The sequence below is a fragment of the Chiloscyllium plagiosum genome, unplaced genomic scaffold (genome assembly GCF_037043375.1).
Source record: "Chiloscyllium plagiosum isolate Xiang-an unplaced genomic scaffold, Cpla_swu_hap1 HiC_scaffold_5, whole genome shotgun sequence".
NCBI classification, from domain to species: Eukaryota; Metazoa; Chordata; class Chondrichthyes; order Orectolobiformes; family Hemiscylliidae; genus Chiloscyllium; species Chiloscyllium plagiosum.
The window spans coordinates 130,420,606-130,433,131 of NW_028270143.1; the positions used below are offsets into that span (position 1 = coordinate 130,420,606).

Below are 12,526 nucleotides of genomic sequence, written 5' to 3' on the forward strand. Positions count from 1 at the left end.
TGATAGCTAGACAATATGTTGAAGGTGTTGGCCCCCCTGTGTTCTCTGTCTATGCCATGATGTTTAGATTGATTCTAATCTAAAAAGTGAGATAACGGAGTTTTACATAAATTCATGCAGTTTTTGAGCTCAGAGTTCTACATGAGTGCATGTAGTTTTTGAGCCAAGTACAATGTAACTCTGCAAGTACAAATTCACCCCACAAAATATATGTGTGCATGTGGGTCTTTGTCTGTCTGGGTTGGGGGTTTTGAGTGAGAGAAAGTGTATGTGTGTGTAGTGAGTGTAGAGTGTCTTAGGTCTGTGAGGGGGTGCATGTGGGAGCGTGTGTGGGTGTCTGTGTGCACGTCTGTGTGTATGTGTGTCCATGTGTATGTGTGTATAGGAGTGCCTGTGTGTGTGAGAGAGAGTCGGAGTATCTGAGAGTGTGTATAGTGCAATGGTGGTCACCTGTAATGTGACATGAACCCAAGGTCCCGGTTGAGGCCCTCCCTATGGGTACCGAACTTAGCTATCAGCCTCTGCTCAGCCAATTTTCTCTGCTGCCTGTCCCAAAGTCCACCTTGGAGGATGGTCACCCGAAGGTCCGAGGCTGAAGGTTCTGGACCACTTAAGTGTTCCCCAATTGGGAGGGAACCCTCCTGTCTGTTGATTGTTGTGCAGTGCCCATTCATCCGTTGTCGTAGCCTTTACTCGGTTTCCCCAATGTACCATGCCTCCGGCAGCTTGCTACCTTGTTCGTAGCAAGCTGCCCGGCTCTCAGGACAACGCCATACAACCCTGTCACGGTAGACGCTGCAAGACGTGTCAGAGTGTGGACATAGATACCACCATTACACGTGGGGAGACCTCCCATCTTGTACATGACAGGTATTCATGTGACTCAGCCAATGCTATCTATCTTATACGTTGCAGGCAAGGATGCCCGGAGACATGGTACATTGGGGAAACCGAGCGAGACGTGAATTATCTGTATCCTGAACAGTAATCAATCAGCCAAATTGATCACTTTCATGGTTTAATTTTAAATCTTTTAGAATAACTTTGGAAAAGTGGGGAATGATTACAGGTGCACTTTTCCCAGTTACAATGCAACAAATGTTAAGAGAGGAGGATAGCTTGTTTGGGCAAGGGAAGCAAAATTAAGGGAAGCAAAGAACATACTATAAAATACCTACAAATCAAAATAAAATTCTGCAGCATTAAGTCTGGCAGCATCTAAGAGTACCTAGTGTGATTCCTCCCTCTAGAACAGGTCTCTACCCAAAACAGAAACTTGCATTGTTTTCTCTTAAATGTTGCTGGTCACTCTATACATTGATAGCATTTTATGTTTTTCATCATGGGGCCCCTGTCTGTATCAATGGTGCAGAGGTGGTCAAGAGTTTCAATTTTCTAGGAGTAAATATCACCAATGATCTATCCTGGTCCATCCACATTGATCCTCCAGTCAAAAAACACACACCAACCCCTCTACTTTCTCAGAAGGCTAAGGAAATTTGGCATGTCTGCAATGACTCTTACCAACTTTTATAGATGCACCATAGAAAACATCCCATCCAGATGCATCACAGCTTGATAATGGCAACTGCTCTGCGCAAGATCAGAAGAAATTACAGAGTCATGAACACAGCACAGTCCATGATGAAAACCAGCCTTTCTTCCATTGACCCCTGCCTCGGAAAAGCAGCCAACACAAAGACCCTCATACCTCAGTTATACTCTCGTCCACCATCTCCCATTGAGAAGATACGAAAGTTTGAAAACATTTACCAACAGATTTAAGAACAGCTTCTTCCCTGCTGTTATCAGACTTATGAATAGACCCGTCATATATTAGAGCTGATATTTCTCTGCACCTTCTACGTAGCTGTAACACTATATTCTGTGTTCTGTACAATCCCCCGATGCATGCATAGCAATACTTTTCACTATCTCAGCATGTGACAATAATAAATTAAATCAAAACATATACATACCCAGGCCAAGTCTGGTTAGGTTCAAAGAGGATGAGTAATGTGGGTTCATAGTAACCATACAGGAATTGCATGTCAATTACATTCAACAACTTTTCGTCCAGCTCTCGAACATCGATGATATAACTCGGAAGGAAACTGGATTTCTGCCTGTGGGTGAAAGTGTGCATTAATGGATGAAAACAGCAACATCAGAATCTAAATTATTGCTACAGTTTTTAAAAAATTCCCTTAAATTAGAACACAGTAAGGTATATTTTTACTAGTCATCAGGATTTCAAATACAAGCACAGACCTCATGCAACAGTTCACGCCGCAAATATGCTGATGAGAGTTGTACTACATAATATAATAGCATGCTCTTGCACTGGCATCATGGTTGATGCAGACACGGTGGACCATAGGGCGCATTCTTGTGCTGTACCATTATAGTTTATGTTCCAGACTGATACCAGGATTGTGTTAAAAGGCAAGGTTGAGTAGCCTGTACTCTTGCAACGAAAGTCAACTATATTGAAACATTTAAAAGATTCTCAGGGGCCTTTTCAGGCTTGATGCAGAAAGGTTACTCCCCTTTATGGGAGAGTCTAGGGCCAGATGGCATTATCTCTGAATCAGGGTTTGCACATTTAAGACAGATGAGGAGGAACCTTGTTTCTCAGAGGGTTGTGAATCGGTGCAATTCTTTACTAGCGAGTTCTGTTCAGGCTGGGTCATGAAGTAGATTCAAGGGTGAGGTAGACAGATTTTTTAAATCAGTAAGGGAGTTAGGGTTATGGGGGAAAGGCAGGAAAGTATTATTGAGGATGGTCAGATCAGCCATTATCTTATTAAATGGCAGAGCAGACTCGATGAACTGAACAGATTACACAGAACATTGAACAGTACAGCAAAGAACAGGCCCTTCAGCCTTCTATGTTGTACCAAGCTTTTATCCTACTCTAAAATAAGACTAACCTACATACCCTTCATTATACTACCTTCCATGTGCCTAGCCAAGAGTTGCTTAAATGTCCTAAAGTATCTGACTCTACTACCACAGCTGGCAGTGCATTCCACACATCCATCACTGTGTAAAAAAACTCTTAACATCTCCCCTAAACTTTCCTTCAATCACCTTAAAATTATGCCCCCTCGTGATAGCCATTTCCACCCTGGCATAGATATCCACTATCTTGGCCTCTCATCATTTTGTATGCCTCTATCAAGTCACCTGTTGTCCTTCTTCACTCCAACAAAAAGAGCCCTAGCTCCCTCCTTTCTTCATAAGACATGCCCTCCAATCCAGGCAACATCCTGGTAAATCTCCTTTGCACCCTCTCTAAAGCTTCCACATCCTTCCTATAATAAGGCAACCAGAAATGAACACAATATTCTAACTGCAGTCTAACCAGGTCTCTAGAGCTGCAGCATAATCTCTCAGCTCTTAAACTCAGTTGCCTACTAATGAAAGCCAACAACCCTATCAACTTGGGTGGCAACTTTTGAGGTATCTATGAACATGGACCCCAAGATCCCACATTCCTCCACACTGCCAAGAATCCTGCCTTTAACCCTGTATTCTGCATTCAAATTTGACATTCCAAAGTCAATGACTTCACACTTTCTCAGGTTGAACTAATCTGCCACTTATCAGCCCGGTTCTGCATCCTGGCAACATCCTGTTGCAATCAACTACAGCCCCAACACTATCTATCACGCCACCAACCTTTGTGTCTTTGGCAAACTTACCAACCACCCCCCTTCCACTTCATTCAAATCATTTACAAAAATCACAGAGCAGAGATCCCAGAACAGATCCCTAGAGAACACCATGAGTCAATAAGCTCCAGGTGTTCCTTTGCCTTATACAAAATGGTTCATTGACAGCCAACAAAGGCTAACTACTGATAGGGATTTTTGCAATTAGAAGACAATTTCCAGTGGGTTTCCTCAGGACATAGAGGAACATAAATAGCCATTCAGCCCCTCAAGCCTATATCACCATTTAATTAGATCTTGCCTATTACCTATTTCAATGTCATTTTCTTGTGCTGTCCCCATATCTTGATGTTATCACTCTATAGCAATCTGCCTTGAACTCACTTGTAGGTTCAGGTGTTTTATAGTATACATTCGTGACTAACTAAAATGTAGAAGCATGATCAATAACTTTGCAGACAACACAAAAACTTGCTGTGTAATCAATAGTCAAGAGAGAAACTGTGCACTGCAGGAAGATATGATTGGATTGGTCAGATGGGCTTAAGAGTGGCAAATGGGGGATCCAAGATGGCGGCGACCCAGCAAGTCTGAGTCTATAGTGCTCCTCCCAAGACTTGGGCAAAGTGGGCCACCCGCCTCCACCAAATCATTTAAAATAGTTTTTACTTAACGTAATTAGTGGCTCAATACCAAATTTAAACAATTTAATCTCCTGTAAAAATGACTAAAGGGAAGGGAGCCCGGAGTTCTCAGCAGGCAGGAACCCCTCCCCCACCCTCTCCAGCTGCAGCAGAAGCATCCGCAGCCGCCCGGGGGACTTACCTATGGTGGCGAACCTCGTGGAAATAATCTCTAAACTCAACGCGAAGATCGACGCCTTCATCGAAGAGTCCCGGAGCCAATGGGACTCATTCTCGGCCGCGCTACAAACGCACGGCCGAGACATCAAGGAAATTGAGCGCCAAGTCGGAGTGGCAGAGCTAAAAACTGCGATCTCCGAAACTATAGCAGAATCAGCTGTGGATTGGGTCCTGACTCTTGAACAGCGAGTCCGGACCTCAGAGAATCACACTAACGACCTCGATTGTCGAGGTCATCGAAAAAATATTCGTTTGCTGGGCCTTCCTGAACGGGAAGAGGAAGGCCAGCTTACAGCATTTGTCCACAGCTTTTAAATCTGGAGACTGGATCAGGCCAGGTAAGGGTGGAATGGGCCTACCGGGTTGCAATACGCAGGCCCGGCTCGAACCAGCGCCCCTGCCCGGTTCTGTTCCGGCTGCAGAGCTATAAGGAGAGGCAGATTCTCTTAGAAGCTTCCAGAAATCTTGGGAAAGATCCCCAAACCATGATTTATAAAGGATCCAAGATTATGTTACTCCATGACTTTTCCCCAGCTCAGGTCCGAAAGAGGAAGGCGTTTGACGAAGCAAAGAAGTGTTTAAGGGACTTAAATATTCAGTACTCCTTACACTACCCAGCGACGCTACGCTTTAACCTTGAAGGGTCCGTGTATAACTTCGGATCGCCGGAAAAGGCCAAGGAATTTTTGGACTCTTAGATAAATTGTAAGAGTTACTTGATGTGGTTTTGCTCTCCCCCACTCCGGTTTATATCCCCTTTTTTTTTAAACCTTACTGTTTATTATCATCTTCTGGGGGGCGGGGGGGATTTATTTATTTGTTCTCTACTTAGCGATTTTCTCCCACTTTTTTTAAAAATATACATAGGTGGGTGGGTCTAGTTAATGCTGGTGGGAGGAGGTGGTTATCTTATCCTATTTTATTTCTGGTCTTTAGGAGCGGTGTTGTTTTCCCCTGTTATTTTGTATTATTTATATTTAATTATTACTTGCTGAGGCTGTAATTTTATAGTTATATATGTTTATACATGGTATTAACATTACCAAAGGTGTTGGTGTGGGTGGGTGGGGGAAGTAAGGTGCTCACTGTTAACTCTAGCTCTGTAGTATATTTGAATTTTCTTCATCTTATCGGGGCCGCCTGGATCAAGGGTGGGGCACTGGTTGGGAGAGGATATGATGGACTTTTGGAAAGGAAGTGATATCCCCTGGGAACAAGGGGGAAAATCTCCATTTAAATAAGTTTTTTTTTATTTAGAAATAGTTTTTTATTATATTGATGAGAGTGTATTAAAGAGCCTTTATTTTTGTGAATTTTATATGGTCAATGCTCGGGATGTTTTGGATAGGGTTTCCCCACCCGAGGGGTCTCGGATTTGCCCGGACGATTATGGTTGATCAGTTGGTTAAGTGGTGCACCTGGAATGTCAAGGGGAGTAATTCACCAGTCAAAAAGGAAGAAAATATTATCAAACCTCAAGAAAGAAAGGTTTGATATAGCTCTGCTACAGGAGACCCACTTATAGGATAAAGAACACTTGAAATTATGACAGAGTGGATTTAATCAGGCCTTTTTTTCTTCCTTCAGCTCAAAAAATAGGGGAGTTATTCTTATTTGGAAGAATTTCCCTTTCAAAATCCTAAATCAGATAAAAGAGGAATCTGGACGATATATTCTGATTAAAGCCCTTATAAATGGAGAGGAATATGGGATCTTAAATTTGTATTGCCCCCCAGCACATCCTTTTAAATTTATAACGGAAGCCTTCTCAAAATTGATGGCTCTCGGTGCTCGTCATACAATTATAGGGGGAGATTTTAATTGTATTATGGATCCGGAAATAGATAGGGTTCCCAAGAGAACTGCAGGGGTATCTCCCAGATCTAGACAATTGGTGGATTTGAACAAAGAATTAGGATTAGTAGATGTATGGAGATGTCTTCATCCACAGGACAGAGATTTTTCTTTTTACTCCAATCCACATGTCATCCAGAATTGATATGTTTTTTGCCCCCTCGATTTTTTAAAATTCCATATCATCCTGTAAAATAGGTAGTATAGCAATTTCCGATCATGCTGCTGTATATATGGAAATCAAGGAGAGGAACAATGAGACATCCCCCCCGGCATTGGCGTATGGACCCCTTCCTGATGAAAGAGAGTAAATTTGTAAAGTTCTTCTCTCAAGAATTTAAAGCTTTTTTAGAGGGAGAACAACAGAGTCTGCTCGAAGCTCGCTTAAAAGCGACTGAAACAGCATACGCTGACAGACCTCCTATTATCAAATTGCAAAGGATGACGGCCCTTAGGACAGCTCTAAACACCACGCTTACCCAAACGGCAAAGAGGCAAATATTATTTGCAAAACAAAGGTTATGTAAATTTGGGGATAAACCTGGTAGATACTTAGCATTTCTCGCAAAGAAAAAGAAGGCCCCTCAAACCATCACGTCTATCAAGGAAAGTACAGGTATTCTGACTCATGATCATAAAAGGACTAAATGCAATTTTTAGAAAATTTTGTTCCGATTTATATAAATCGCAGGATTGCGAAGACAGAACTAGGAGGATGCAGTCATTTTTTTTAAAACCTAACCTTTCCGGACCTAACTCTGGAACAGGTATCGGTCTTGATTGTTCCCCTAACAATCCAAGAAATACTTGATGCAATCAGGCAACTGAGTTGAAAAATGTGGTGCTGGAAAAACACAGCAGGCCAGGCAGCATCCGAGGAGCAGGAGAATCGACGTTTCGGACATAAGCCCTTCTTCAGGAATGATCATCACAGATCAATGTAAAAACCCTATAATACTAAACACAATTAAAGCTTGGAATATAATACAACAAAATGAGGGTAACTCACATAAAACATCCCCCTATGCTCAGATAGTGGGAGCATGGGGATTTCAACCAGGGCTTACAGATGCCACTTTCAAACTCTGGAGATCCAGGGGTATCTCCTGTTTAGGAGATCTGTTTAAAGAAGGGGTCCTGATGTCTTTTGAACAGCTACTTCAGAAATTTGGATTACCTAATGGAGACCTTTTTCAATACTTCCAAATTCGAGATTACATACAGAAGGAGACTACGTTATTAGATAGTCTTTATAAATCAGATAGAGAACAGAGTGTTATGGCCAGTGGGGATATCTTCCATCAGCATTATTTATCAGTTATTACATTATGAAGTATTAGGAGATATGGATAATCTGCTTAAAACATGGGATCAGGATTTGGGACTGGAAATCTCTACAGAAACGTGGAATGACATTTGGGAAAACACCAGAAGAATCACCATCTGGAACAGAATTCAGGCCATTCAGTTGAAGATACTTCATAGGGCCCATATAACACCAGACCAATTGGCAAAATTTAAGGCAGGAGCATCTCCAATGTGTCCCAAATGTAAAATAGAGGTGAGCACTCTTGTGCATTGCTTATGGACCTGTCATAAGATCAGTAGATATTGGACTAAAGTAGCAAGTGCTCTGACAGAAATCTTAAGAACGGAAATTAGAGTGGACCCTGTATCTCTCCTTTTGGGCTTTTCGAACTTACCCTCCCTGGATCTGCACGGGAAGAGATTATTGTTGGTAAACTGGGTGGCTGAGGGCCCCCCTGGACTTTCGAATTGGCACAGATTAATCATGGAATGTATTCCCCTTGACTTCCTTGCAAACTGGTGCACCAAAAGACCGCACTATTCCATAAAATATGGCAGCCCTTCTTGAATTACATAAATACAGATATTTCGGCTATCCTAACAAGGGCTTTTATTTAATTGAGATGGCGAATCTGGCTAGTCCGGGTCCCCTTGGGAAAGGAATCCCGCACGAATGCGGATTTTGTTACAATTTGATGTTAATACATTCTGAGCATGTATCTCACTACCCAATTTCTGTGTTATCTGTTGGGGTTTTTTTTCTTCTTTGAATAATGTAAGAAACTTAATTATACACTCTGGTTAGTTGTAGGTTAGATTAGTAGTTAGTTGAGTTTTGTTTTTTTTTCCCCTCGGTATTTTTTTTATGTTTGATAAATTTTGGTTATTATTTACTTAAGATTTAATTCTATATCAATGTTTATACTTGGGGTTTTTTTATTTGTAAACTTGTAAAAATGTTAAATTTTCAATAAAAATATTTAAAAAACTAAAAAATAAAAAAAAATTTAAAAATAAAAAAAAAGAAGTGGCGAATGGAATTCAACTTGGAGAAGAGCAAGGTGGTGCATTTGGGCACCACCTTGGGCATCAGGAATAAAGCTTTATTCCTGATGAAGGGCTTTTGCCCGAAACGTCGATTTTGCCTGTCCTCGGATGCTGCCTGAATTGCTGTGCTCTTCCAGCACCACTGATCCAGACTATAAAGGTGTTTAATAATGCATATGGAATCTTTCCCTTTATATAGAAAAACTGCAGTCTTACCAGACCATAGAGATGCTCTCTTATTAGAGGGACAACTGGTGGTGGAGTTTAACCAGAGGTTCACCTCACCTCAGGGTAACCTCAGCAGGTGACAGAATTGAATCCACACAGTTGGCATCATTCTGCATTGCACAACAACCAAATGTGCTAACCATCCCCCTTTACAGAGAATATAAGAACAGGAGGCAATACCAAACAATATAGTCATTAGCTGGGCCACACTGGAGTACTGAGCACAGTTCTAGCTACCACATTATGGAAAGGATACAATTGCACAAGAGAAATTTGCAAGCATATTGCCAAGGTTTAGACTGAAGACAGACTGAAGCTGCTCTCCTTTTAGAAGTGGGTACGAACAGAAGATTTGATTGAGATGTCCAGAATTATGAAGGACCTGGACAAAACTGGTTGGAAAGATCTATTTACCTTAGCAGAGAAGCCAGTGACAAGGGGCATAGAGCTAAAGCGATTGGTAGAACGGTTGGGAGAGAGATGAGAAAAACATTTTCACCCAAACGCTGGTGGGGCCTGCAGCTCTCTGAAAAGAATATTAATGGCAGAAAACTTCAATGCATGAAATGTTTCTAGATATGCATCTCAGGTGCTATAACCTGCAGGTTAATTAGGAAAAAATGAGATTAGGCCAAGTGACTTGTTTTTCAGCTTGCACAGATGGGCTATGTGGCCTATCTGTGCCATAAAAGTTCTATCATATTACAATTCAAATTTATGAACATTTATTCCCCATTTCAATCTTTTCTTCTTTGAAATTTTTAAAAGCTAAGCTTAATATTCCTGAATCACTACCCAATCCTCTGAGAACCTCATTCTAATCATGGAGAATTTTGATTTTGTAATTAAAAATATGGCCTAATTGCAGTTCAATTAAAATAGTGCATTTAGCAGCGTACAGATAGTGCTACAGACTCCAAAGTCTTGTCTCTTGATAAATTCCATTCCAGCCTTTGTTAAATTGTTGACTATGTACTGCAGTGCTTCTTGTCAGCACCTAGGCAAACTGCCATTGTTCATGAACCAAACATCTGCACAAAATGTGCACTAGATAGCAGCATGGTTATGCTACTGGACTAATAATAGGAGGCATGTTCTAGAGACATGAGTTGAAATTTCATCACAGCAGTTCAACACCAGAATATTTTTTAAAACCCTTCTGGCTCAATCATGTCCTTATCAATACACTAGGCCATACAGAACATGAGTACTACTGGAAGAAACATTTTGTCAAAGCTTTTCATTTTGAGATGCTTTGGATATCCTGATGCATGTAAGGTAAAGCAGAACATTTCCCTATTGTAGAAGAGTGTGTGTTGACTGGTTGGCAAATGATTGTTAGAGGTTTTGCCAGGGAAAATGTACTAGTTAGACGACAACTGACAGTTAATATTCAAGCTTTCAGTTTGTCTTTACTGGTCTAATGTTTATCTGTTAGCATTTCAGAGAATAGTTAAGTTGATCCCTCTCTCACTCTGCGCTTTCTCTGTGGCTGTAACATTATATCCTGCACTCTGTTCTGCTACCCTGATGCATTTGTGTGGTATGATCTACCTGTATAAACATGCAAAACAACACTTCACTGTACCTCAGTAAATATGACAGTGAGTCAAACTCAAACCCATTTGTAAAGACAGTGGCTCACCACAACAAGTACCATGAGTAATGCATGGTTTGGAAGTGATTATACATCCTCAAGAATTGATAAAGTTAAAAACTGCCACTTGGATCTGACTTTCATGGAAAAGTATTAGTTAAAACCCCCACAGACAAGATGTCAATGCCTCCATGACAATACGAACAAGACAAAGAAGAAACAAACAAAAATTGACAGAAGAACTTTAAATATGCATAAGTACACTTATTTCCTCTTTCAATTATAACTTACCCTTCCCCCATTACTCCATCTTGTTCATCACTTAAGGTGTCCCTTCGGAAAGGCAGGACTACTAGCTGTGTTCCATAGATCAGCATCACTGCACAGCGTCCATCCGGGTCCACGCGAACCAGAGGAATGTGAACATTTTGCACAAAACCATCCTGTCGGTCGAGAAAGAAGCAGAAAATAATGAAAGTTATTTTAGAAATTCAACAGAAAAGTCAGAGGAATCTTCTTTACGCAGAAAGTTTAAAAAAAGCAGTGGTTGAGTCAAATAACATCAATAAAAAGATATACAAAAGAAATACATTTAGTTGGCTGGGAGGAAGCTTCTGCAAAGTATAAGTAAAAGCATAGGTTAGCTGGGCCCAAATAGTCCACTTCTATATTAAATATCCATTAACCCTAGTTGCAAAAGTTCCAATTGACTTCCAAACTCAACAGCTGTGAGAGGAGAAGAAGGAGTTCCAAATTTCCACTAATCTGACAAGAAACACTTTCTGACATCATCCTGAACTGCTAGATCAATGATGTGATGACCCCTTGTCTAGATCTCCCAAGAAAATAAATATTATCTAACCTCACTTTTTAATAATTTAAATGCCTCAGTTAGGTTTTGCATGCTAATCCTCTGCTTATTGGCATTCAAGTACTGAAATCAAAATGGAACTATTCCCTCCTCCACTTCCAGAAGTGGAAGAGTTGTGGAGTTCTATTCCATGCTCAGTCCTTCCTCTTCCTGCTTGCCTAACTACTAGCCCTTGATTTCAAAAATATCTCCCAAAACCTTTAATGGTACAAGAAACATAGCCACTTTACTTTCCAAATCAAAAAGAGGAAAGGAAGTCATTACAATCTACAACGAAAACACAATGGGGTTAAAGGACTAAAGATCTCAATCTGCTGTGTCACAAACACACATATCAAACATTTGGATACTCTCATAACTGAGATCCTACCTTCAGTTCAGGTTCCTCAAAGTAATGCAGTGAGAGGGTTTTCAGGTCATGGGTTCCTGGGTCATATTCAACCACAGACAGCTTAAAACAAAGAAAAGACACGTGGTTTAAAAAAAAAAATTCAAACCCTGCAGCACCAGAGCATCTTTAAGTATTGAGGAAGACAAAACCATCTGCACATCATTCGGCACTGTGATCTGAAGAATATATTAACTTTCAAGAGCACGTATTTTTGGAAGGTGTAGCAACCACTGTGCGGCTCTGGGCACAAAGGGGACCAGAATGTAATTTCAAATTGACTCCATTCATACATAACTTGGATTTTTAGGTACCCGACATAAAGCCTAAATCCAAACAAATTGTTACAAATGGTTCAAGCTATTTCATTAACTGGTTTTCCATTTAGAAAATATATGCTTATGAGAGAATGGCCTTTCTCTACCCTCCACTCTGGATATTGTAAAATTACCAAGCAATGAATAAGAAAAAAAAGATAAGGACTGAAAAGTCTCCATTACGAAGTACTGGAGTATGAGGAATGTCAAAGGAACAGGAGGAATTTATTCATTCCCTAGTGTTATGAAGATGTGGGTGTACTATACTTGTAAGAGTAAAGCTAGCAGTGACAGCACCAAGTGTTTTCAATAAGACACAATGTAACATGTGCTCTAGCCACTGGGGTAGCTAGTTGCCTGGAAATGACAAAACAGA

At 40.8% G+C, this 12,526-nt stretch overlaps 1 protein-coding gene across 2 annotated transcripts in view; it reads right to left on the reverse strand.

Annotated features, from left to right (window-relative positions):
• The window catches only part of cpsf1 (cleavage and polyadenylation specific factor 1), a 162,773-nt gene that overhangs the window by 129,888 nt on the left and 20,359 nt on the right, over nt 1–12,526 (reverse strand). For both annotated transcript variants that reach the window (XM_043690937.2, XM_043690935.2), the window contains exons 5-7: nt 11,816–11,896; nt 10,866–11,017; nt 1,980–2,126 (exon numbers count right to left, since the gene is read on the reverse strand). In XM_043690937.2, the coding sequence (XP_043546872.1) occupies nt 1,980–2,126; nt 10,866–11,017; nt 11,816–11,896 (380 nt within the window). The remainder of the gene's footprint in view (nt 1–1,979; nt 2,127–10,865; nt 11,018–11,815; nt 11,897–12,526) is intronic.